At 35.2% G+C, this 26,214-nt stretch overlaps 2 protein-coding genes and 1 long non-coding RNA gene across 7 annotated transcripts in view; 1 reads left to right on the plus strand and 2 right to left on the minus strand.

Annotated features, from left to right (window-relative positions):
* aldh1a2 (aldehyde dehydrogenase 1 family, member A2) overlaps window positions 1-1,994 on the minus strand; it is a 42,120-nt gene extending 40,126 nt beyond the window's left edge. For 3 of the 4 annotated variants that reach the window (XR_012382273.1, XR_012382274.1, XM_073906082.1), the window contains exon 1: window positions 1,798-1,994. Coding sequence is in view for 1 of the 4 variants with exons in the window: in NM_131850.1 (NP_571925.1) it covers window positions 1,798-1,914 (117 nt within the window). In the remaining 3 variants the exon portion in view is untranslated. 4 annotated transcript variants of the gene reach the window in all.
* Window positions 1,995-5,402: 3,408 nt separating this feature from the next.
* Window positions 5,403-22,869, minus strand: LOC141375379 (uncharacterized). The gene is made up of 3 exons (XR_012383325.1): window positions 22,706-22,869; window positions 20,205-20,288; window positions 5,403-7,981 (listed from the first exon to the last, which is right to left on the minus strand). It is a non-coding gene; the product is annotated as an uncharacterized lncRNA (long non-coding RNA).
* Window positions 6,366-22,942, plus strand: aqp9b (aquaporin 9b). 2 transcript variants are annotated; one of them, NM_001177744.1, is given in 6 exon segments: window positions 6,366-6,532; window positions 7,834-7,960; window positions 16,151-16,288; window positions 16,683-16,801; window positions 18,646-18,863; window positions 22,755-22,942. In NM_001177744.1, coding segments are annotated over 6 exon segments (876 nt in total). In that variant the 5' UTR covers window positions 6,366-6,427; the 3' UTR covers window positions 22,924-22,942.
* The last annotated feature ends 3,272 nt before the right edge of the window (window positions 22,943-26,214 follow it).

Consider the following 26,214-nt stretch of genomic DNA (forward strand, 5'->3'; position numbering starts at 1 on the left):
CTAAGGGAAAGTTTGAGATGAGAGCGGGACAAGGAGCAGATGCAGTGAGTGTGTGTGTGTGTGTGTCACAGGTGTCTCAGCTCTGGCTGAACTTTACTCTCAGTGATAATTGGCCTGCACTGCACTTTGACTTTATCCTCTCACCTCACGGCAATAAAAATATTACTGTCAAACCCGCGGCATAATTTAAGGTGACCTAACTAACAACACAACAAAGTTATATTCTATAATCATTTGATGGAATGATTCAGCACATTCATATTCACAGATTGGCTACATTAGTGCATAAACTGCTAAAAATGTTACAGCATTATTACATACGTTGAAAAGTAGTGTCTAAAGTAAGTTGACTGTCTTAAATTCCTTCGTTTTAGATTGTTTATTATGCGCATTGCATGTTTTCAATGTTATCACAACTTCATTCTTTTGAGTCGTAGCCAATTTACGCATTTGATTCGATTTGCAAATAAAATGTCTGTGAGGTTAGATAAAGTTTGTGTTTTGATCACAAATATTAATCTTGTCCAAAACATAATAAATTTAAGAATTAACTCGGCTGAATCACATAAAGCTCCGTTGAATTAGAAAAAGTTTGAGACAAAACTTATTTACCGGTTAAAAAATGTCATTTTTAAGTTCGATATAAACTTCAATGATCTGTGTGACTCCATAATAGGTAACAGGTAGCATATCTAGATTATCTCTCTCTTTAAATTGACACAAATGAAGTTTGTTTAACATTAGAATGAAATGCGTAATAAAAGTTGGTATTGCCAAAGGCGCGCAATTTGCGTACCGTATTTTCCGCACTATAAGGCGCACCTAAAAGCCTTAAATTTTGTTATAAAACGGCCATGCGCCTAATAATCCGGTGCGCTTTATGTGTGCACGGAGTTCAAAAATCTGTCTAATCTGGACAGTTAGAAGACCAACTTAAATGAATTCGGAGCTTGCTGTCATTCCGGGAGGACTAACAAAAGAACTTCAACCGCTGGATATTGGTGTAGACGGCGTTTAAAGTGAAGTTGCGAGCTGCGTGGGAGCAATGGATGACAGACGGCGAACACACTTTTACTAAGACTGGTAAGCATGCCGGGCGAGTTACGCCACCATATGTGAATGGATTGTGGATGCCTGGGCTAGGGTGTCTGCTTTAACTTTTGTCCGAGCTTTCGCAAAAGCCGGAACAGCCACCCGGCAATGAGACTGACTCCGACAATGATGAGAGAGAACCCGGCGTGTTTGATGACGAAACTGCCCAGCTGTTCAATTCAGACACAGAAGATGAGGACTTTGATGGATTTTTGGGAGAAGACTGATTGAAAAAAATAATAATGTGAGTGTATTGTTAAATAGTACAATAAAGTTCAACTAAACTATGTTAACTGTTTTGCTTCCATTACCTTTTTTGCAGGCAGTGTATTTTAGCGTGCGCCTTATAATACGGTGCGCCTTATGTATGGGTCAAGTACAGAAATAGACCCCGTAATTGAGACTGCGTCTTATAATCCGGTGCGCTTTATAGTGCGGAAAATACGGTACTTATAAAGACAAGACCATCGCCAAAACTCGCAACTTGTAGACCAAAAGCATATCCAAGAACAAGTCTGCTGATGAAGTCATAAGGTACAGTACTTTGACAAAGTTTTATTAAAATTAAAAACTTGTTTTAAGTAAATAATGTTTGAGTCTCTCATGTACTTTCCCCTCACATAGTTTGCGCGTTAAAACTGATTATACGTGCTATCTAACCAAAGTTTGCATTTCCCCTATCATTCTTGAAAAAGTCTGACAAACCTTGGTGTACTTGATCTCAGGATTGGGTACCGGTGAGGGCATCAGATGGAGAGATGCCATGAGCGCAGCCGGGTCGTTCTTCACCTCTCCTGGCAGTTCAACTTCACTGGAGGTCATCGCGTCTATTGAAGATGCCGGTTGGGTTTTTTTCCCCTGCCGATGTGCGATTACAACTTTGGAATCCTTCCTGTGTTTATAACCAGGTGTCAGCCCTGGTCCATTTTTATTGGGCAGGGAATAGGGCCGTCCTCCTAATATAATTAAAATGGAGCATTTACATAAACGACTCTCTCTCCCTCTCTGACCATAGTGAGTGAGTGAGAGAGAGAGATACCACCCACTCTCAAGACAACACTATGAAGGAGATTCAGGATTTATCAGGAAGAAATTCAGCTGACAGGCAGTAGTAAACTGCACTGTAAAAATGTTTTGTCAGATAACCAGAAAATGTGTTTCATGTGGTAAATGCTCAATTCAAAAAGTCAAAATACTCCATTACTTTAGCACAGCCCTATTTAATGTCACAAACACAATAAATACCTGGCTCGTTTTAAGGTGTAGATCAGAAATAAATATGATACTTTTAATAAGATATGATGTTATTAAATGATGAGATTTTAAAGAATAAAATCTTGGCGCACATTTTAAGATTTATTTTTTTTAATTTTAAATTTTTATTTTAGTTACTTTATTTTGTTTCATTTTATTGTTTGAAGGTTGCTGAAATGCAGTTTCCATGCTTTATTAACAGTAGGGTATGTATAAATGTTTCGCCTGCTAAAATTATAAACGTAGATTACTAAATATTCGTATTTCCTTTTCAAAGTAAGCTATTCATTCATTTATTTTCCTTCAGCTTCCCTTTATTTATCAGTGCGCACCACAGCGGAATGAACCTACTTTTCCAGCATTTTTTTATGCAGCGGGTGCCCTTGGAGCCACAATAAGCCAGCACTGAGAAATAAAGAAGCTATATAAGCCACAATATTAAAAGAATAAAGATCAGCCAGTGTTTCTCTCCACCTGGGTGCTCAAACTGTCACGTAAACGTTAAAGTTTTCTTTGGCCAGGTCCGTTTGCCCCTTTTGAATCTCACAGATTCTCCTGTAACATATCTGCCCGTCAGAATGTTTTTCCACAATCTACATCAAGCGATCTCAGGTTATTTCCTCGTCGTGCCTCCTGCAGTGCGGGCACTCCGTTAGCATTTACTTCAGAATATCCAATAAACATTAAAGACCATCTAAAAGGGCTTTTAACACTCTCGAGGAGTTTGTGGTTTAAAGGATTTGCAAACACAGACATTCACACTTCTACTGTGTAACTGTATGGTGGATAAGGACCGAAGCTCTGCAAAACACTGGATCACGGCAAAAACATCTACGATTAGCCACCATGTCACTGATAAATAAAACAAATACTGTGAAACTCATTCACACATTCACAGGAGGAAACATTTAGGAGTTTAGTAGTCTTGAATGTTGTGGAGCATTTCATGACTATCTTTAGGCAATTTGGAATAATCACGGATTGAGGTGAATATATACAGCCTACATAATTGTTTAGCACCTTAAATTTATAGGAAGCCTAATATTGTTGATAAAATTATATGGCTCCAATTTGTAGCCTACAAATAAATAGATTATTTTTGAAAATGTTCATTCACACACTGAATTGATTGTGTCCGTTTACTTGAAAACGTTTTAGGTGCTCTGTATGGCCTGCAACAATCCAAAACCAGAGAAAAAAAATGACTCAGTGCTTAGCATATACAAGTACAGCCCTCACAAATCTCTCTTTTAAATTCATACTTTTAATAGGAAGCTATACGATATTATATTTGTCTGTACTGAAGCCAAATCTGGAGCTTTATCTAACATATAACTTACGATTACATTCCAAAAACTTCAGTACACCCAGATTTAGATGTTATAGAAAAATATTAAATACAAATTTTAAAAAGAGGAACAATCAACAGAAGCAAAAGAAAAAAATAGAAAACATTTGTTGAAATTACGTAGGTTGTAATTTTTTTCAATATTTTGCTTAAATTTAATTGTATTATCTTTCAGTTTCTAAAAATGTTTGGTGACTAAAATATTATTTTAATAAATATTTCTGTTTAATAAATTTGTTTTGTCTAAATGCACCAAAATACTTGAGAAATGGACAAATACTCATTTTTAAACGGAAGTGTAGGCCTATACTCGATTACGCTGAGCACTGTAGCTATACTTACAGGGATAGAAAGTTTACGCAAAAATTAAAATTTACTCACAATTTATTCACCCTCAAGTGGTTTCAAACATTTATGAGGCCATTTTTTCCTGCTGAAAACAAAATAACTTTAAATAATGTTTAAAACATGTAACCATGATTTCCATATGTAAAACAAATACATGAAAATCAATGACAGGCCTAGCATTTTTCAAATTATCTACTTTTGTGTTAGACCATAAATATTTTATAAACTAAGCGTGAATAAATGACATTATTCAGATTTTGGGGTAACTCTCTCTAAATCTATTTAATTCAACCCTAGTCTTATAACTTTAAATAGCCTATAACATTTCTCTAATATTAAAAATAGCGAGTCTGCGTGATCGCTGTTATCGTGCGTGACGTGCTGAGGGCCGAGGGGCTGTTAAGATGATGAAGGGCACGGGGTGTTATAATTTGTTAGAACCCACTGGGGTGCTTTTTCTCCATCAGCACATCCCCCTCATTTCACAGCACTGACAGTGTCTGCCTCACATCAAAGACGACACCCCAGAACAAGTGACAGTGATTAATGCAAACAAAACATACCGCTACCATCCTATCGCTTCTTCTGTCCCACAGGCTGCTCTGCTCCATCTGTCATGAGACGCCGCTGACGGTCACTTTGTTTTTATTTGGTATAATAGCGCCACCCGGTGGACAAACATGGGCATTACATATAGAAGCTGCTCCGCAATGTGGCAATGCTTCTCCATAAAACAAATCTACTCAAAAGATATGTATAAAACGCATGGAAAATAACAATAATAATATTAATAATAATATTAATAATAATAATAATAAATATGAGTTTGAGAATATTTATCTTTTTTAATGTAATTTATAGCATTTCCTTCAGAACATGATAAATATGACGATAAACAATAAATAAACAGTAAATAAAAAGAATAGAGTTTTCATTTGTAATTATTGAACATTTTTATTTTGAATGTCTTGTCTTCTAATGAAATTATTTAAACACATCTTGAAAACATGACAACTTTTTAATTATTTTAAAAATAGAGTGCAATAAATTAAAAAAATGTTCTTGGTAATTTGGAAGGAAAAAAAGTTATCATTTATTTACAAGTAAGGCCATTTAAGAGTTATATTGAATAAATAATGCACATTTCTATTGTGCTGCGTTGCGGAGGTCATTGAAAATTATTTACAATAAGAAGATAGAGTAAATTGTATTTTTAAGTTTTTATCTTGACCCCCCAATACATATAGGCCTATTAACATATGAAACTTTTTAAGGGTCATGAAAATTATTTAAAATAAAGTTTTAATAGATTACTAGTTTTATTCTATGCCCCCGCTGCTGCAATCAACTTCCAGAAATGATCAGATGTGCTCCAACATTAGGCACATTCAAAGCAAAATTTAACACATCTGTTTAGCTGTGCCTTTACAAATGAGCACTGTGCTACGTCCGACAGATCACACTATCATGTCTTTCTTTTCTTTTTCATTCTTTTATAACCTGATTTAACACTTTTTTTTGTTTTGACCTGTTTTAACAATTTTTAATTCCTTTAATTATTATTATTTGTTTTCTCTTTTATGCTTGTTTATGTAATGCACTTTGAATTACCATTGTGTATTAAATGTGCCTTGCCTTATTTGTATTTTTTCTTACTATTTTGATACATAAAAACTACATTTAACTTTTTATTACATTAAAATATTTAGTTTTTTTTAATCATTCAAATCATAAACATGATTTAATTGATTATTAGTTTATTGTTTTTTTTAACTACACTAAAATACTTTTAACATTTAACTACATTAAAATATTTTAAAAGTTGAATTTTTTTAATCATTAAAATTCATTTTTAAATTGATCATTAGTTTATTATATTTTTAAAACGATCTATACAAATCAGCGTCATGTGACATTGTTGGTTATTTCATATAGGCTACAGTTTTGCATTTGCTTTTCGTGCTTAACTGTAGTAGGCTCTTGTTAGTTTGTATAATTAGAGTATAATAAAAGCTCTTTTAATAATTGCCGTGTTATTACAGGTCTCAATTAAGTTTCCAAACGAGTCTACCGATTTTCTCACAGAACTCAATCGCCTCTCAATCCTACATTTGTTCGCAAACAAAATAAACAAATATGCCACGCACTGACATTTCCTCAATTACTGCAAGTAGAGCGAACTCTGGTCGTGTTTGTCTCAGCATGAGGAGGATGGATGATGGGGAGAGAGCAAAGAGGAACCAGCGACCTGTCGTGTCAGTGTGTTTAATGACATCTGAGTAGCAGGAGGGGCGGGGAAGGTTAAAACCTAAGACACTCAAACTCCAGCGAGATCAGCTCTTCAACTGTCTGTCCGCTCATCACATCTCAGCTGTCGGCGAAAATATGGAGTATCTCGAGAACATCCGAAATCTGAGGGGGAGATGCGTCCTGAGGCGCGACATCATCCGAGAGTTTCTGGCAGAATTACTCGGGACATTCGTGTTAATAGTAAGTCTTTTACCTGTCAGAACTTTAAAACAAAGTGAACTGAACTTGACATGACAGCTTGAATATACACAATTGCGTTAGAATTTGGATTATAATTGCAGGATTAGCGAGCTGTGTTGTGTCAGTTTTGACTTTGAGTGATGATGAAGTCTGTTATTTTATTCTGAAGAAGCACTTATAAATGCGTGATGTGGTAATAATAGCCATACAGTGTGTGGTCACATAGTGCTTTAGAATAAATGCATTGTGTAAATGCAACACCCTCTACAAACCAACTAAGTGTCATCTTATTAGTTTTTCTTATTGATCAGTTCTAATGGCTATTAATGGCATATGGTTTAAGTTAAAATTGCTTATCTCAGTCGGAAAGTCCAGTTTCACAAAGACAAACTACTTCTGGAAGTGAATGTTAAAAATGAACAGAGTAAAACAATTAGGCTACATTTTTGTAAATTTGTCCCCCAAAATAGGAATTATAATAAGATTTGTGTAGCTCTTGGGTAAAAATGTGAACACAGATGCACACAATCAAAGAATAAATATAAATTCAGGGTAAAATGAATATAGTTACGATAAATCCCTTAAAGTCTAGTTAGAGTTCCAAGTTTTAATGAAGTGAAATTTAAAATTCATTTGTACATCTTGAAGGTAAATAAGGTCAGTATAAAATGATTTTTTTGTATGTCTTTGTCTCTTTGTAAGGAATGTTTATATTTCTGTTATGCAAGAACATTTTCAGATTCAAGTCTGACAATAAAGTTTTGTGTTGTATTGCATAAGCAGTTTACATTTTTAAATTTGCAGCACAAAGGTATTTTCCAGAATTGTCAGATGTTTTTATGATGTGACTCAAACAATAAATGTTATAAATGTGTTTTTAAATGTTCATATTGTAATTTTTGATGTTGCTAATAAGTGAAATTTGTTTAAAAATAGTTTTACTCTCAACCCCTTGCAATAAAATTTTAAAGAGAAGCACAGTGAAGAAGGAAGAACAATATCTTTGACATTTTATCATTTAAACCCCTTCATTCTGATAGTACAAGAAATACACTTGCTTTTTCTGACAGTGTATTCTACTGCTGTTAATTACGTGAACGACTCTGATCCATCCTGACAGATTTGTAGCTTTGGGGTGCCGCCCTGACCATAATGGTCTGAGCTTTTGAACGAGCTGCCCAACTAATTAGTTTTGAATAAGTGCTTGACAACAAAAGTGCTTTTCTTATCTACATGGCAGTAGCTTTTTCCACTAATTGTCTCCCTAAATCATCTTCTCTCTATCCATTTCCTGTTTGTAGCTTTTCGGTTGCGGTTCAGTGGCCCAGACTGTCCTCAGCAGAGAAGCAAAAGGACAGCTTCTCACCATCCATTTTGGCTTTACTCTAGGGGTGATGCTGGCCATCTACATGGCAGGAGGCGTGTCAGGTAACTGGCCAATGGACAAGTCTAGAACACACACGTACAGTTCAAACTTCAATACGCCTGACTGTCACGTATATATTCTATAGTCTTAATAAATAGCAAAAGTTAGACACACACAAACACAAACCTAAAGTAACAGAACTTTCAAATCGAATTAATGAAACAATTCCCAAATAAATACAGTTCATTTGTTAGAGTAAATACATCTGTTTGGGACCACTGAGTTCAACGCATCTTTTCATTTCAAAGGTCATATTTAGCTGCTCATCGGAGCTGTTTTTCACATTTGTTTGTGATCTCTGATCTACTTACAATCTACACATCGAGTAGCCACCTAAGCCACCCACTTCCTATATGCAACAACCTGCCAAATCTAAAATATCTGAGCATGTACTGATACAGAGTCCAGATCAGATACAGTATTTTCTTAATAGAATGTGCAATTTTAGGTTTTAAGGTTATTAAATTAGCCTTGTTTATGATGACAACCTCAAAAACCTGTACTTTGCAGTTTTAAAATGGAAAAAAAAATATATATATTTATATATATATACACACACACACAGACACGCACACACACACACACACACACACACATACACACACACACACACATTTTTTCTTATTAAATTAACACAGGATTGTATTTAAACTAGTATTTAGACAATACTGGGTAACACTTTACTTGAAGGGGTGTTCATAAGATTGTCATGACATCTTTATAATCATCACATGACATGTCATGAATAATAAGAGGATTTGCACACATGCTTATGACAACTGCTATTAAATGTCATTCACTCAGTTATATTTTTTGAAATGCAAAGATGACATTGTTTTAGATATCTTCATGACAAGTTGACATAAACAAATACATCACAACCTTTTTCTTCATGACGACCTGACATTACCAACAAAACAGAATTCTTGGTAATGTCACAAATCTGTCATAAACATGATTTACATGAGCCCATTATAAATGGCTAATGAACATGTTTTTAATTACCATTTTTAGTGGAACAAAATTTATTTGTCCCCTTCAAAGTAAAGTGTTAACCTATAATTTCTTTAAAGTCACTCCAGATTAAAAAAAATGCTTGATTTTAAAGTATCATTCAAACTGGAAGGCAATTTATTATTTTATTGCTTTATTTGTGTGTGTTTAATCTATTAAAAACTAACCCTGGTTGAAGGACTAAAATGGCTAGTAAGAAAGAAAAAGCCTTTTCTCTATTAATAAGTCAAGTGAATCAAGTATATGCCCCATACTGAGCACTTCAACTTTGACACCAAGGAGAGAGTGAAGGGTGGATTTGCTGTAGACCATAACAAACTTATTATTTCTGAAAATCTTTTAAAGATTAATGAAAATATAATAGAAGGAGCATGTTGCTTATTGTGTTTAAAATTCTTGAATTCTTAACAGTTTTGGGCCAAAAATAGTATAAATCTTTTATGAAAATAGTGTAAGGATGGGTGAATTCCATGCTCTTAAATCTTGCATAAGGCTTGATGTCAAGCGGAGGTGTCTTGGGTTTGATATACCAGAACGGACATGTATGTCTGGCCTTCATTAAGACAATTCCTCAAGGATTATGTTGAGGTGAAGCTTTTATTGTAATGTGTTATAATAATGGAGACGTTTCCAGGAATTTCCATTTAATCGCTTCAAGCTATGGCAGTAAATGCAGCAAGAAAACAGTAAACAAGAGCACGTTTACAAAGTCAAAGAGATGACAAAGTGGCAGAAGATTACTGACAATAACTAACTACACACTGATCCACTTAGACTAACCTCACCGCTCTGAGCTGAATGGACTCCAGGTAATCTCATTTTCACAACGAGTAGTAGCTTTAGTCTAGTCAAGAAAACAAGTCTGGTGTTTTTTTTTTTTGTTGGACATTCCTTTATTGAAAGTACAAGAGAGATCTTGGGATGTAACGAGTTGTTTCTCTGCAAATTTAAGAGATAACAGACTAGACATGTGACTTAATCTTTTACTTTCTGGCATTTAAATATACTGAACCTGAGTGCATTAGGAAAAGAGCTCTATGTCTACAAGATGTCTAACTGACTTCATAAGCTGTCTCGAGTGTTACTGCATACAGCAACGAAGTAGTGAAAACACACTTAATTTCTCACAGAAACTGTGTTAAACTGAAACTGTAATAGATAAGGGTGTGGCGATAACCACATCACCGTCGTGAGGTGATGTGGTTATTACAGTCATCACCGTCCTTTTTGAGTTTACTACTTATTTTTGCGTGTGAAACTTTCATGGTTGTAAAAAAAAAATAAAAAATAAATTTAATAGGAATAAAAGGCCTGCACTAAGCATTTTTCACTTAAAGTACAAATGTTTTTTTTTTTACCTATTATACCTAGTTTTTTATCCATCAAATAAATATAGCAGGTCTATAACACTGATGATTTATAAATGATTTAAACATCTCATTTTTAATGCTCTGGTGTAATTCCTATATCAAAAACCTCTATCAGCATTTTTAATATAAGGTCATTATTTTAAAAATAACCTGAGAATCTGATTTTACCGTTCATTTTCTCTGTCTCACTCATGGTGAGCTTAGGTGACGGAGTGTTTAGAATTAGCTCACTGTCCTCAGTTAAAGCCTGTGTTAAACTGCCACAGAACAGTAAATCAATATAGGCTTTGCTTAAAGGCTGGTCATATGTAGGTCTGTTCTTTACTAGAGCATGCTGTGGCAGCGGTGAAGAGAGACATCGACAAGGCGCATACATGTCGACTTAAAGCATAGTCTATAGCAAACAATAATTTTGTATAAATCATTTTATTAAAAATGTAGCCAATTTATGACAGAGGTTTGTGAAACAAAAATTACAGCAGAGTATTAATTTGCTAAAACTTCCATGGATCAAAACAAATCAGCACTGCACAGTTGTAAGGTAGGGCACAAACAAAAATATACGGTTAATATGTTTTTGTTGAAAAATTTGGAATGAATTTTGTTTGGTATAAATTAGTATTTTAATCTTAATATATTTTTGTCGGTCAGTTATCTACAAAAATAAACTAATAGAACAAATAACATTTGAGGTGAAGTGTGTCAAGGTCCACTATACTTCTGCAGCCAAAACACAAACGGGTTTGTTAAATACAATTACAATCTAAATCAAATAAATGATAAATATTCAGTTTCAAATAATGTCTTTTTGTTAACTGTATGATCAGAAAATAAGAGTGGTCTATATTAAACAGTTTTATTATTAACCCGAACAGCTTGTTCTGTTTCTGTATTTGGACTTCCAAAGGACACGACACAAAGAGAGAAGTGCTTACAATTTAATATTAATTATGTTCCAGAGAATTCAAAAAGTATATAGCTAGAATTTGATAAAGCAGAGCTTCCAGAGCTTCAGTGCTGGATTCTGTCAAAAATTCCTTAAAGAAGGAGCAGCTCCAACCATAATAGAAGAAGATGTGGATTGTAAGCCTTAACCTGTAAGTATTTTTATTTGTTAAAATTGACCTATTAACTCACATGCACAGTTTCTAGTGTTAATGGTATATTGTAGGAACGACGTAAACAAAGATGTAAACAATGGGAAATGCTGTTTGACACTATTAACACTTTAGCTACAAATTCCCTTAACAAAACGTCAAACCACTGTAAACACCCACAATCTTTACCAGCACTGCAGTGTCTCTATACGCAGCTGCTTTCCCTACGTTCTACATCTCAAATAACAAACTCAAGTAAGATATGAGAACGTTTTATATTACTTACATATGCTTATTCCAAATATATGTAAAAGAAACTTGTCAGACTTTATTTTAGAGAGCACCCTGGTGACGTGGAGCCAATTCACGAAACACAGCACATAATGTTAGCAGACCAATCAGAGCCTCTTGAGGGCGGATCTTTGAAGGAACTAGGAAATATGGTAGTTGTTTTCATGTTAGCTGAGTAGTTGTACATAATTGACATAAGATATATGAATAAAACCATGTGATGTTTTACAAATGAAGCATGAGCACACATTGCTTTGCACCCCATAAACACAACCACTTCTTAAAAATTCACTCTGGACCACCCCTTTAATAACATTATTATTAGCATTATGCTTCGCTCTTTTATTCATTCTTGCATTTCATTGTTTTACATGATATTTATTGCAGTGAAAGACGTAAAAGTTTGCAACAAGGATAATAACAAATATAAATGTGTTAACTGTTATTTAAAATAATAAGAAAAACATTTGAAAATTTATAAGATTGCATTAAGATTGCCCTAGAAGTAGTTTCTAAAAATGATGCAGTAACAGTGTTGTGGTACGGTATAAAAATGTGTGTTCAATGCTGCAACTGAATTATCAAGGGTAATAAGTCACGAGCTTGCACTATATTCCTCACCATATGCTGCCAGCATTTCCTCCTCTTACAATACAACACAAGGGCAGGCAGAGCGATATACAGTATAAACATATGTATAATGTTAAATATAGCCAGCCATCTGCAGTTAAAGTCATCAAAAGCGGGCATTTGTGCATGAATAAGTTGGTTAGCCCAGCAGCCCACATGACTGTGATAATCTTACGTGCTGTGATGATGACTACAGTATTGAACTAATGAGCTTTTCTGGAGCACACGTCCCAGGTGCAATCAGCTCTAGGCACTGGCCCATTATTATGAAGTCTAAAATTCTACAAGAGTACTCAATCGGAAAAATATTTCAGTGTAAACAAAAACTTGTAAGTGAAAAAGATTGGTTATAAGACTAGTTAATGAAAATGTACCTTCAACCAACCAGTTTTATTTATGTAATATGCAACATTATTATGATGCTAATTATGTTCTCCTCAATCCAGTAACTAGGTAAAACTAGGTTCATGCTTAATGACTATCAATTTGAAAAAGATATTAAATAGGTCCTGATTTCCTGTTTTCAGCTGAGAGGACAGTCCAGGTTTACGTGGGTTAGAGAAGGCCAGTGTTTTCCGCTCTGTTCTGCTGGCATTAGAGTTGAAGCGGTGTGTATGATGGGGTCAGAGATAGTACCGCAGGCCTGAGCACTCTTATGTCAAAGCAGTGTTACTCCTAAGCCCCGTGGTGATGTCAGAAGACTTAGCCAGATTATGTCAGACCCAATTCCCATTGACTTCTTCCACTCGTTTCTGTAGACGGTGTTTACGAGGCCGTTTAAGAGGACATTGTTTGGATTAACCAAGAGAAAGTGAGAGTACTTGATATACCTACACAGCAAAAAGACAAAGCGCATCAGTACGAGATAAATGGCGGAATACACTGGTTTGATCTTATTAAATAATAATTTGTACTAAAACCTCAATATGCTTTTATGCAAACCTCAATCAATACAAAATCACCATAAAAAGTGGACTGCTAAATCCGGTGCAGATACTTTGCCATCATCTGAAGTTTGTCATCTCTCAGGGGGTGTTCACACACAACAAATATCAAAGATGTCAAAGTAAAAAAAAACAGTCAAAACAGTTCCATGTGATTTCAGTACTAAGACCGGGAAGGGACGTGATGGTGGGGAAAAAAGTAGGTTGAAGAAGAAAAAAAATGGGTGGGAGAACAAAAAACTGAGTGATAAGAAAACATCCTTTTTCGCAAAGATGTTTTGCGATAGATTGCAAAGATGTTTTGCGTTTTCTGTTTTTCCACAAACACTTCTTGTTCACTTTATACATGTCAACGCTGCTGTTTTTGACAAGATTTTGCCGTATTTTACCATTCTATCTCACTATCGTCCTATCAATATATATTTTCCCATATTTCTAATATATTTTTAATCTCGAAAGCAGGCGGAAATTAATATAAAAATGTCTGCATTCACTTTCTGTCCATTAAAGCGGTGTGTCAATCATCGCCCTTCATATGCAACCTCTGAAACAGTGAATGCATGTAACTGACTGACGGACGCACTCTGTATGATAAACTGATCCCAGATCAGCTTCTGTACAAGCCATTTAATATGACACCTGTTATCAAACAAGTGAAGAGCAGCAAATGAATCTACTTTAGTATCTGTTTGTGCTCATTTGAGACAAAATTACCTGTGTTTAAAATAAAAACAAGCAGAACGGACATGTTTACATATTATTAAGTATGTTTGTCTGTTTAAAGCAAATACAGAAGTAACTAAAACTGCAATTCATTGAAATTCTGCTAGGCGTGGCTCCATAATAGAGCAAATTTCTATTGACCCCACTTTTAAAATGGCCAACTTTATAGCAGAAAAAAAAAGGTGTATACAGCCAGGTACAATGAACGATTTTGGTCCATATAGCTAATATTACCCTCCATGACAACTCTAAGGGCGTGAATTTTTGTTTTTATAACTCATCCGTTTCGTATGTGCTCGGCATAAACATTGTATTTTTGTGTTGTTTTATGTGGCTTTACATTTAATTGCCTTTTGGAATTATTTCCTACAATTATGAGATGTTATGGCATGCTGTGTGCACGTAATTGTGCTCACAAACCATTCACATGGCCTCCATTTCCCAGTTGAGAAAAATTATATACTTAAATACCATCTCTATAAAAGTATTTGTTTTATTTAAGATCATTTATCATTTGTAAGTTTATTTAGACCTGTAATGCACTCCAGAAAAGGCAACGGTTGGCCAAGCCTATTGGTAGCTTCTTTTGGGTTCTTCAGAAACCTATAGGTGACGTTACAGATACTACGTCCATATGGTTTAAATACACACCCGAATCCCAATTTAATTCAGAGGTTGCATATATAAGGGCGAGGATTGATGCACAGATTTAAAGTGAATGCAGACATTTTAATATTAATTTTAGCATGCTTTTATGATTAAAAATAAATCCGAAATATGGGAAAATACTTAAAGTTAGGATGATCGTGGGATAGAATGGTAAAATACAGGAGAATCCCAGCAAAAGCGGGAGGGTTGACATGTATGTAGTGAATAAGATGCATTTGTGGAAAAATAGTTTTGCGAGGGAAAGCAAAAACATGAACATGTATGTTTTCCTGTCACTCTGGGTTTTTTTTTCCTTCCAGCCAGTTTTTTGTCAGGTCATCAGGGTGCATGTTTACTTTGCTTTACTACAAGCATCATATTGCCCAAATGTGCACCAGGACCTGAAACAGCTGAAGAGAGTGCATAGACCAATGACATTAATTTCTGGAAAAAAAATTCCTTTTTGGCACACAAAAGTGTTCTTGGAGCTTTGCATGATTAAACAACTGTGTTTTATTTTATTTTTTACTTTGATTGTTTTATGATCATTGTTGTCTATGGAAGAGTGCTCAGATTTCACCTAAATCAGTGGTGTAAAGTGACAAATTATTCTCCAGGTACTCCAATTACTGTAAGTGAGAAGTTTTTATCAGGAATTGTAATTTACTAAGTTGTTTTAAAAATGTGTACTTTTACTTTCCCTTGAGTATGTTTTAAGTGCGGTATTGGTACTTTTACTCCACTATGTTTCTTCAACCTGCAGTCACTACTTTATTTTTCTTGTTTCTTGGAATTGGCGTAAGTAGATTAAGCAGTTCTGTAATTCTTGTCCAATCAAAACTCACATAGAAAAGAAAATTCCATCCTACCGAACAACCTCATCAGGACACGACCTCAGCACTTCATAAATCCAACAAATCGTTTGGAAGCATTAAAAGTGTGAAGAATATGTCCAAAATCTTTACACGCAATCATCGAGAGACTTACAGACTGCATGTCACTGATGAGCAGATGGATGTTTACTGTATGATGACTGATATCACCAAATGCCCTTAAACAATTAAGAATGCTCTACAGAATGTTACGTTTACACATCCATACACAAATTGCATGTAAATGCATGAGCCGATCACATAGTGATACTTCATACTCGCTAATCTTGTGTACTTTTAAAAGGTCTACTTTGAGTCATATTCACAACAGATACTTTTAATCTACTTGCACTACATTTTTGGGCAAGTAATGGTACTTTTACATGAGTATGATTTATCAGTACTCTTTTTACCACTGCCTAAAATGTCTTAAGTTGTGTTCTGAAGATGAACAAATGTCTCGGTCTAAATAATGATACCTTTTTAATTTTTGGACAAACTAATCCTTTAAAAACGACAGTGTAAATGGCAATTAAATGAGTACCCAATGCATCATTTTCTTTTTTGTGAAATCTAACCCTCAGCTGTGGCATCTCTTTGCAGGAGGACATGTGAACCCTGCTGTTTCTTTGGCTATGGTTGTCCTGAGGAAACTCCCACTAAAGAAATTCCCTGTGTATGTGTTGGCCCAATTTCTAGGTGCCTTTTTTGGGTCTTGTGCCGTCTACTGTCTTTACTATGGTAAGTTTATAGGGCACTTCTATATTATAGCTTCTGTTATGGGCTCCTCTCCAAAAGCAGGCTAATAAAGCATATACCCAAGAACATTTTTAGACACACGTAAACCACAAAAATGGCTTGGCTTGTTGTTATTGTTGATAGATTTAGATAGACCTTAAATTTAACACTAGCTTAGAGAAGTAACTCGGAACTGAAAGCTTTTTTTGCACTGAAAGCTGTAAAGCTTATTGCTGTAAATTGCAATATGATTATTTTACAATTACTCTGAACAGTCAGCAAATTACTACCTACAAATTAATTTTTAAAACTTATCTATTTGAAAAGCGGTTGGATTTTACATCACCTGCAACATCTTGAAGCATTACAGGCCTAAAAAATATTCTCTTGTCCATAGATGCCTTTACAGAATTTGCTAATGGAGAGCTAGCTGTAACTGGCCCAAATGCCACAGCAGGTATCTTTGCATCATATCCACGTGAAGGACTCTCATTGTTAAATGGATTCATTGATCAGGTGAGTGAAACATTAATTCATTGCTATTTTACTGTACAGTAAAATTAAACCAGTGTTTAAACACATACTCTGAATCATTGTATGCTAGTATTATAGTATTTACTGTTGCCATTTGTGTGTACAGTTAAAGGGGTGGTCCAGAGTGTATTTTTAAGGCTTGATTTTGTTTATGGGGTGCAAAGCAATGTGTGCTTAAGCGTAATTTATAGAAATGTGTATTATTTTTTCATAAATCCTACTTTGATTATAAACAGCGACTCAGCTAACATGAAAACGACTGTCATATTTCCTAGTTCCTCTGAAGACCCACCCTCAAGAAGCTCCGATTGGTCAGCTAACATAATGTTCTGTGATTAACAGATCAGCTCCACATCACCAAGAAACGTCTCTGTTATAACATTACAGTGCCTCTGGCCATGCCCCTTCACTACAGGGGGTGTATGTATGCAACCTGAAGGGTTTATGACATCATTACCCTCATATATATATATTTTTTGTAGTCCCCAAACTTTGTTTGCTGTAGGCTTCGCTAAGCTAACTCTGCAAAAGCCAATGTCTCCCTTTGCATTGAACTTTGAGCATCTAACATTCCGAGAAGTTGTTTATGTTCACACAGCTACATTACACATCAACTAAAGCTTATAATATGATATTGTAGTGGACCACCCCTTTAAAATCAAAGCCTAGAGCACCATCTGCTGTTAAAAACCAGCCTAGAACACCATCTGTTGTTAAAAAAAACAGTCTAGACCATCATCTGCTGTTAAAAAACAGTCTAGACCATCATCTGCTGTTAAAAAACAGTCTAGAGCACCATCTTCTGTTGAAAACCAGCCTAAAACACAATCTTTTGTTAAAAACAGCCTAGAGCACCATCTTCTCTTACAAACCAGCCTAGAGCACCTTCTTCTGTTAAAAAAACAGTCTAGAGAACCATCTTCTGTTGAAAACCAGCCTAGAGCACCATCTTCTGTTACAAACTAGTCTAAAGGACAACCTGCTGTTAAAAACTAGTCTAGAGCACCATCTTCTGATAAAAACCCAGCCTAGAGCATCATCCTGTTAAACAAACAGTCTAGAGAAACATCTTATATTAAAAATCAGCCTAGAGCACCATCCCTTGTAAAAACTAGCATAGAGCACCATCTTCTGTTAAAAACAAGCCTAGAGCACCATCTTCTGTTAAAAACCAGCCTAGAGCACCATCTTCTGATAAAAACGCAGCCCAGAGCATCATCCTGTTAAACAAACAGTCTAGAAAAACATCTTATATTACAAATCAGCCTAGAGCACCATCCCTTGTAAAAACTAGCATAGAGCACCATCTTCTGTTAAAAACCAGCCTAGAGCACCATCTTCTGTTAAAAACCAGCCTAGAACACCATCTTCTGTTAAAAAAAAAAACGGCTAGAGAACCAACTTCGGTTAAAAACCAGTCTGGAGAACCATTTCTTTTGAAAAACAGCCTAAACACAATCTTCTGTTAAAAACCTGCCGGAACAGCATTTCCTCTTACAAACCAGCCTAGAGGACAATCTGCAGTTGAAAACCAGTCTAGAGAACCATGTTCTGTATAAAAAAAAATAATAAAAAAACTGTCTGGAGCACCATCTTCTAGAGGACAATCCGCTGTTAAAAACTAGCCTAGAGCGAAAACGGCTGTTAGCTCAGAATCCATTCAGGAAAGAAAGTGATCCATTAAAAATAATAACAAAAATAATAATAAAAAAAAAAAACAATCAATTTTTTCGAGCAAAATTTTCACCACAGCTGTACTAATCAATGTTAATTGCTTGGTCTCCATTAGAGAAGGTTTTGCTGATCAGTAGTCTCTGTCTGCACAGGTGATTGGTGCAGGTGCCCTGGTCCTCTGTATTTTAGCTGTTGTAGATAAGAAGAACATTGGAGCACCTAAAGGAATGGAGCCTCTGCTTGTCGGTCTGAGCATCCTGGCTATTGGAGTGTCAATGGCACTAAACTGTGGATATCCTATAAACCCTGCCAGAGACTTGGGACCTCGGCTGTTCACTGCCATTGCAGGATGGGGATTAACGGTGTTCAGGTACAAGAACTCTTGCTGATTCTACATAGTTTTTGTTCCAATTTAATTCTCCTCTTATCTGTATTACTGCTGATGTTGTAAAAGTGAAGTTAGCTTGTGTGAGTGTGTACAATAAAGCTAAGAGCCAACCAGCATGTGCAAAACAGAGGGATGACACTCACCAACATAGCTTTAGTAACTCCATAAAAACTTTAAGTGCACAGGACTATCGCCATTCTTCTGACAGAGCAGATAAATTTTTTAATGCACTTGTGTATCTCCTGCATATTGAAGCAATTTTAAAAATGTACACGAGGCGCCCTGAATTCTCCTTACATAAATATTGAGCAGCAAAACCAAAGACAGGGTGCATTCTAACTTTTCCTGTTAAAGGGGGAGGAGTTGTGGTTTTTCACTCTTACTCTTCTCTTAGCTATCACAATGTAGGTCGTTGGTTGAAGAGAGTTTCTGTTGTTGTGCCTCAACAGAAAGAAAAATCTGAATATGTGCACACTGAAATGCGGACTAAAAGCTGATGAAGTGCCGAATAAGATAATTGGCAACCCTGTGCAAAAGAGATGGATTAAACAGAACACGGATGTTTGCAATTCCAAATTTAAACAAAGAAATCGCTCTAAAACCCTGAAGGCTTCAATTCATTCATGCATATCTCCCGAAAATGTCATATCACTGTAATGTATTTCATTTTTAATTGGTTCTCCTGGATGTTTAAAGGGGAGCTACTAGTCCATTTTGAAGGGAGTAAATCTCATTCTTCACAAAAGTTCATGCCTATATAATTCCTGTCCTTATTAGTATATTCAAAAATGAGGGGCAGACAAAACATGTGCATACCCACTGAGCATGAATGATCACATGTTATGCATTTTAAGCTGTATATTGTGGGCCGAGATTGTTTTTCTGAAACGCAAAAATAAAAAACACAAAAAAAAAAAATGCCAGTCTGGAAAAGAAGTATTTTCATTATAAAACACTGTTTTAAAACAAAAAAGTACTAGTGTAAATGGTATATAATTCTGATTGGTCAGTTGGCGATTCAGCTGTGAAATATAATTGTTTATTTAGTTTTTAGCCCTTTACATCTACCCACTAAGGATGACATTCAGAAAGAGCTAATCACATATCAGTGGCCTAGTAAATGGGGAAGTGCTTGATCAGTCTGCTTAATTTCTGTCTGCCTTCCAGCTCGAGACCAGATTAAGGCTGACCTGAGGGCAAACGTCTCTGATGTCATCAGTGTAACAAGCATGCGTGTGCATTATAAGCACTGTAATGTGCATGATACTCGCTTGAATTCAGTTCAGAAAAGCATTTGTATGCAATTTCAGTGCGCTTGTTTACCTGTTTACCTGAGCAGGTTGAAGGACACAAAGCACTAGTCTCACTAGCCTATAAAAGGATCAAGGGATTGAGGGAGGGAGAGACCTGCAGACAGAGAGCACCGGACTGACACACTAAGCACAGATTACAATGAATGCATTAGTGTCTGTACAGCAAGACTGGACAACACTGTTGACTTTTTCCATTATTCTGAAAACAAAACAACACTTCAAACTCAAGGATGTAAAATGTAAAGGCATGTTCCTAATCATTTTTTTATGTAATATTGTGTCCAAGACCATCCAATTTAATCTGTTCTAAACTGAACTGACAATGTCAACACTCTTAAAAATGCTGAGTTGTTTTAAATTCAAATTTCAAAGTTGGCTTGAAACCAAAATGTACAAATTTTGTATGCATATAGTACTGTTAAAAAGGATGTTTCGATGTACTGCATTATTTTGTAAAAGTTAATTTACGCTCATAATTTTATTCAGATACCATAACCTTGACTGTCCCCTCAAAATTATTTCCTCACTTCTGGTCACATGGAATGTCTTTAGGGCAGGGCAATCAGGGTGTGGCATATTTCTGGAGTTCTTGAGGTTTAAATAAAGGTCAGAGCCAGTGCCGAATGGGTGGGACTTGATTTCCAATAGAACTCTACAATCCTTTTTGATTTTTTTTAAAAATGTCTTGTATAAGTTGTGGAGTCTAACCTATTGTGTTTCATTAATGTCTACACATACCCCACACCCCAAATTTATTAAAAAACAGATAGCTTGTGGCATTAGTACTTTCCACTTGGAGTTCTCCAAGCTGCGATATATATTTGCAACTGAGTGCAAACTGGCATTCAAATCCCCCCACCGAACCCTTTCACTTGCATGCACATCACGATAAGGGAACTTCGGTTTCAGCAATGGGTTAAGAAATCTGATATGTTCATATTTTACACAAACTTACACAAACTCAGCAACACAGCCAAACATTGTTTCATTGTCATAATTCAACTTAGAACTGAGTTAGATAAAAAAAAAAATGTAGAAATGCAATTGTAATTTCACCTTATGTTCAATTAAAATAAAAATATTTATCATAAATAATAAACAAATTTCATATTTTTATTCATTAATACAGATTAGATTACTGTATATCACAGGTGTCAAACTTCCTTCTCAGTTTAGTTTCAACCCTAATTAAACACACCTGATCAAACTAATTAAGTCCTTCAGGCTTGTTTGAAACCTTCAGGTAAAGCTGCGGTCACACTGGAGTTTGAGCATGCGAAAGTCTGTAGTATGGCGCTGCCAAAAGGGGCAGCAGTAAACAAGATAATTATTCATTCATTTTCTTTTCGGCTTAGTCTCTTTTTTTAATCTGGGGTCGCCACAGCGAAATGAACCGCCAACTTATTTTGCATATGTTTTACACAGCGGATGCCATTCCAGCTGCAACCCATCACTGGGAAACACCCACACAAACTCATTTACTCTCATAAACCTCGGACAATTTCAGCTTACCCAGTTCACCTTTACAGCATGTCTTTGGACTTGTGGGGAAAAACGGAGCACCCAGAGGAAACCCACAAGGAGAAGATCACAAGGAGAACATGCAAACTCCATACAGAAACGCAAACTGACCCAGCTGAGGCTCGAACCAGCGACCTTCTTGCTGTAAGGTGATTGTGCTACCCACTGCACGTTTGTGGACTATTTCGCCCACAAGATAATAATTAGACATTTAAAAAAGCGAGCGATTGGTCCATATTTTAAATTCCTGCAGAGAGGTCATGTTTTGATTCTCGGTTGGTCTCACGCAATCAAGTGATAGAATTTTGCAGGTCAGAGTTTAACAAGCTTAAACTTTGTAATGCAGTGAACTGCGAAACTTGTCGCACAAGCTTGCATTTCCGGTCTGACGTTTTCACGTGAGTATGAACGGGGAGAAAAGTCCAGTGTGACCGCAGCTTTAGTGTGTTGAAACAGGGTTGAAACTAAACTGTACACACACTTGACACAGAGTTTGACACTTCTGCTGTATAGTATAGTGTAGTATATAATAATTAGTAATATAGTAGTATATAGTAATTGAGATGCAATGGCCCAAAGTATTTGGACATTTAGTGCAATATTTGGACAGTTATTTCAAGTCTGAATGTCACTGAATGAAATATCATAAGATCGTGCAACATTTAAGACTAGTAACAGAGTAATGGCAAAGTTGAATTGTCACATTTCTTACAAACTTTGCCATAAAAATGTTGTAATTTAGAGTCATTTATAATCTTTATTTTTTCATCAACTAAATGATTTAGCTTTGGTGAGCATATGAAACTGAACTATACTGTGTATGTGTGTTTAAACCAATGAGAAATACTTAAAAGTGACTTTGACCCATTTGAATGTTATGATGGCTTCATGAAGTTCTTGTGTGACAGTAGTGAATTCGTCAAATGCATCCTTATGTCTTTCCAGTTCAAACACTGTCCAATTCCATTTATATTTACTGTCGGTTCTTACCTTTAGAATCTGTTGCCAGTCCAGTGTGTATTCTTGTGTGTGTGTTCAGTGCTGGCAATGGCTGGTGGTGGGTTCCAGTGGTGGGGCCGATGGTGGGCGGAGTGGTTGGTGCTGCTATCTACTTCCTGATGATCGAGATGCATCACCCTGAGAACGACAAGAACCTGGAAGACGACAACAGCCTTAAAGACAAATATGAGCTGAACACTGTCAACTAGACCGTGAGGGAATGTATGGTATCTTTTCCTTTACTATAAACCTCAAACCAAAAGCACTGTTATTTCTGCACTCTCTTTCCTCCTCTGTCTTTACCTTCATCACTTTTGCCAAGTACATTCAACAAACCAAGCAGCTATGAAAGACAGTAATTGGTAATCATCCATAGTTCTAGTTTTCTAACATTTGTACCAGAAGTAGAGCTGTAGAAATGTTTCAAAGAGCACCGATTAATCCATCAACATGAGAATCAATCCTACAGTAGTCAACACTCGAAGTGAATCAAAAATGTTTTTCAGAACAGTCCTAGGACTAGATCGGGTGTTGTTCAATAGTTTTAGGACAACTTTGATGGAGAGAAGATGATGATCCACTTCAAATGTTGACTACTTTATTCTATGGAAAGCATTCTTTAGTAATTGTCAACACCACTGCCAGTAATAGATAAACAGGTGCTAACAGATCCTCCATATTCTTTTATAAAATATGTATGATTTACAATAATATCTATATATTATTTTCACATACTTTCCAGTGGTTTCTCAGGATTTCTTAAGACATATTCATTGCAGGATTTACTACTAGGATAAAACCCTACGAAGACTTTCAATCCTTTTTCTAATTCTATTGCTACTGTAACTATTGCGTGCTTTAATTAACTTTCATCTGACAACCCTTTAACTTGCTACAAGCAGTTGTTTTTCTCTCACTGAAATAAAGGAAATAGGTACTTTACGGTCCACTTTGCTTGATAGAGCATGCTTTGCTGTCTGTAAATGGTGTAGCAAGCACCATTCAACAAGAATGGAAGCATGCATGCATAACGGCTGATAAAGTAACTTGCATGAGGTAACTGGATGAATGTCAAAATGCATGCAAAAAATAATCTGTGATATTAAATATAAGCTTAAGAAGAATATCTGCAAGTATTTATGCTACAGTGTATCCAAATGTTGCAGAAAGAGTATTGCTGCAGTATTGCGTGTAATGCCACTGTTCAAAAGTGTTAACTTTTCAGGCTCAGCAAAGCCTAAAGCTTTACTTAATTAGAAATGTATTTGCTGTCAATTTACTCATCCTCAGGTCATCTGACATCTGACTTATTTCTTTACCTTAAGATTAGAAGCATGTAAAGGAAAACTAAATGAATACCTGTGGCTCCCAATGATACATTGAGGCATTTTGAAGCAAAATGATTGTTCTGTGCAATTGTTTATGACATTATTATGGCCTGAGAATGAGCAAATTTTCATTAAATGTCATCTTTTCAATGCATCAGTTGAAGATTTAGTAAGTATTTCATAATTATTGTTTGTGGGAAAATAGTTTTGTGATATGTTTTGTTTTTATTTCTCTTTTAAAAAAAAGGTATTTTAATAATTTATTGCTTGACACTTAAATGAATTTATAGAGTTGTTTGTACAATTTAAAGACATCATATTATATATTGAATTATATATACATATATTGTATTTTTATCCTGTTATTTCTGTTTCAGATTTCTTACTGTCTTATAAATGATACATTTGGGGATTATTTGCTATATTCATAAGCTGTATTGTCATTTTGCTAATGTAGACCTGAAATTAAATAAACATAGTGTTATACATTAATAAAAATGTCTGTTCTTTTCTATAATTGACTAGTTATACAACTGATGGATAGATCATGTTACATCACAGTCAGTTTACAGTCAGTCAGTTTCCGCATTAAGACATACACATCTAAATAAATCATCTAAATAAATGTATCTTTGCAATACTGCACAAATGTTAAAATTGTTAATTACTTTGCATAGAAAAAACATTAACTCACCTTAGTATGTTTAGTCTTAGCATAAAACATGTGGCTAAACTAATAGTTTGATGTTAAATATTTAAAATAAAGGTAAAAAAGAGAGCTAAAATAAACCGCTCTAATCTCACAAACGTATCTGACCCAGTTTAAGCATATCACTATCTGATCATCAACGTCAGCTCACTGAGTCCACTGAGTTTATGCATACATAAACCCTCTTTTTCGTGCACAAATGTAACAAAATTGTAACAAAATTACTGGATAAACAATGAGCTCTGTCATGTTTACTTAAATGTTCTGATATTCTATATGGTATTAGATCATTATAAATAAAAGTCTTATTTCTCAGCTTTTTTCTTAGTTTAGTTTGATTGGAATTTGTTTTTTTTAATAACTAAAAAAAAGGTCATTATTACTAGAGCCGCACTGTCTAATGACTTTCCTAATTAACGTTACTTGCTTATAGTTAACTAACCTAATAACCTAATTAATCAAAGCTTTAAATTGCAAAGATCCTGCCAATGAACTACTAAAATATAATGTTTTGTCAACATGGCAAAAACTAAAGAAATTAGTTATTAAAACTATTATGTATATACAGTGCTTAGCATAAATAAGTACACCCCTCACAAATCTCTCTTTTAAATTCATATTTTAATAGGAAGCTATACAATATTATATTTGTGCATATACATTAGATTAGTCAGTACTGAAGCCAAATCTGAAATTTATCTACCAAAATAACTTACGAAAACAGTGCAAAAAATAGTACAGCTAAATTTATGTTATAGAAAAATATTACACACAAATTGAATAAAGAGAAAGAATCAAGAGAAGCAAAAAAATTTAAAAGATTTACATTTTGTAGGTCGTAATTTGTTTTTGCAACATTTTGCTCGAATTTAATTGTATCACCTTTCTTTTGTTGTTTAGTGACTAAATTATTATTTTAATAGGAAATCAGTTTTGCTTTAATGCACCAAAATACATTGCCTATATTCACTGAGAAATGAATTAAAAAAATTGTATTTTCTAAATGGGGTGTACTCAATTATGCTGAACACTGTATGTGTGTCTACGTGTTTATTTGGTTTAAGAGGATACACAACTCAATAATGATGTTTGTGTGTGTGTGTGTGTGTCCAAAATAAACCATGACACAATATTACTACATACTTTTATATATATACTGACAGGACACTTTATTGTCTGCACCTGTTCAACTGCTAATTAATGCAAGTACTGAAGCCAATCACTTGGCCACAAGCTTTGCAAACATTTTCAAGACCATGTGATGATGACTACAGCATAAGAGTGGAGAAAAAGGTTATTTAAATGACTTGTGCCATGGTCCGAGTATTTCCATTAATACCAAATCTGACAACCTTTTTTTTTCACCAATTGTGTCACTGGCTCTTATGTAACAACGTGGAGCCAATCAGGCCTTCACTAGTGTGCCAAAGCTGACCCAGGAGTGAACTGCTGGCAAACAGTGT

The sequence above is a fragment of the Danio rerio genome, chromosome 7 (assembly GCF_049306965.1).
Source record: "Danio rerio strain Tuebingen ecotype United States chromosome 7, GRCz12tu, whole genome shotgun sequence".
NCBI classification, from domain to species: Eukaryota; Metazoa; Chordata; class Actinopteri; order Cypriniformes; family Danionidae; genus Danio; species Danio rerio.

Bases quoted from the DNA above. Each gene is read 5' to 3' on its own strand.
- aqp9b (XM_073907008.1), top strand. From the start codon at position 6,428: ATGGAGTATCTCGAGAACATCCGAAATCTGAGGGGGAGATGCGTCCTG. The intron at 16,289-16,682 runs GTAAGTTTATAG...TCTTGTCCATAG, and splicing joins CGTCTACTGTCTTTACTATG to ATGCCTTTACAGAATTTGCT. The intron at 18,864-21,723 runs GTACAAGAACTC...TCACCTTTACAG, and splicing joins TGGGGATTAACGGTGTTCAG to CATGTCTTTGGACTTGTGGG.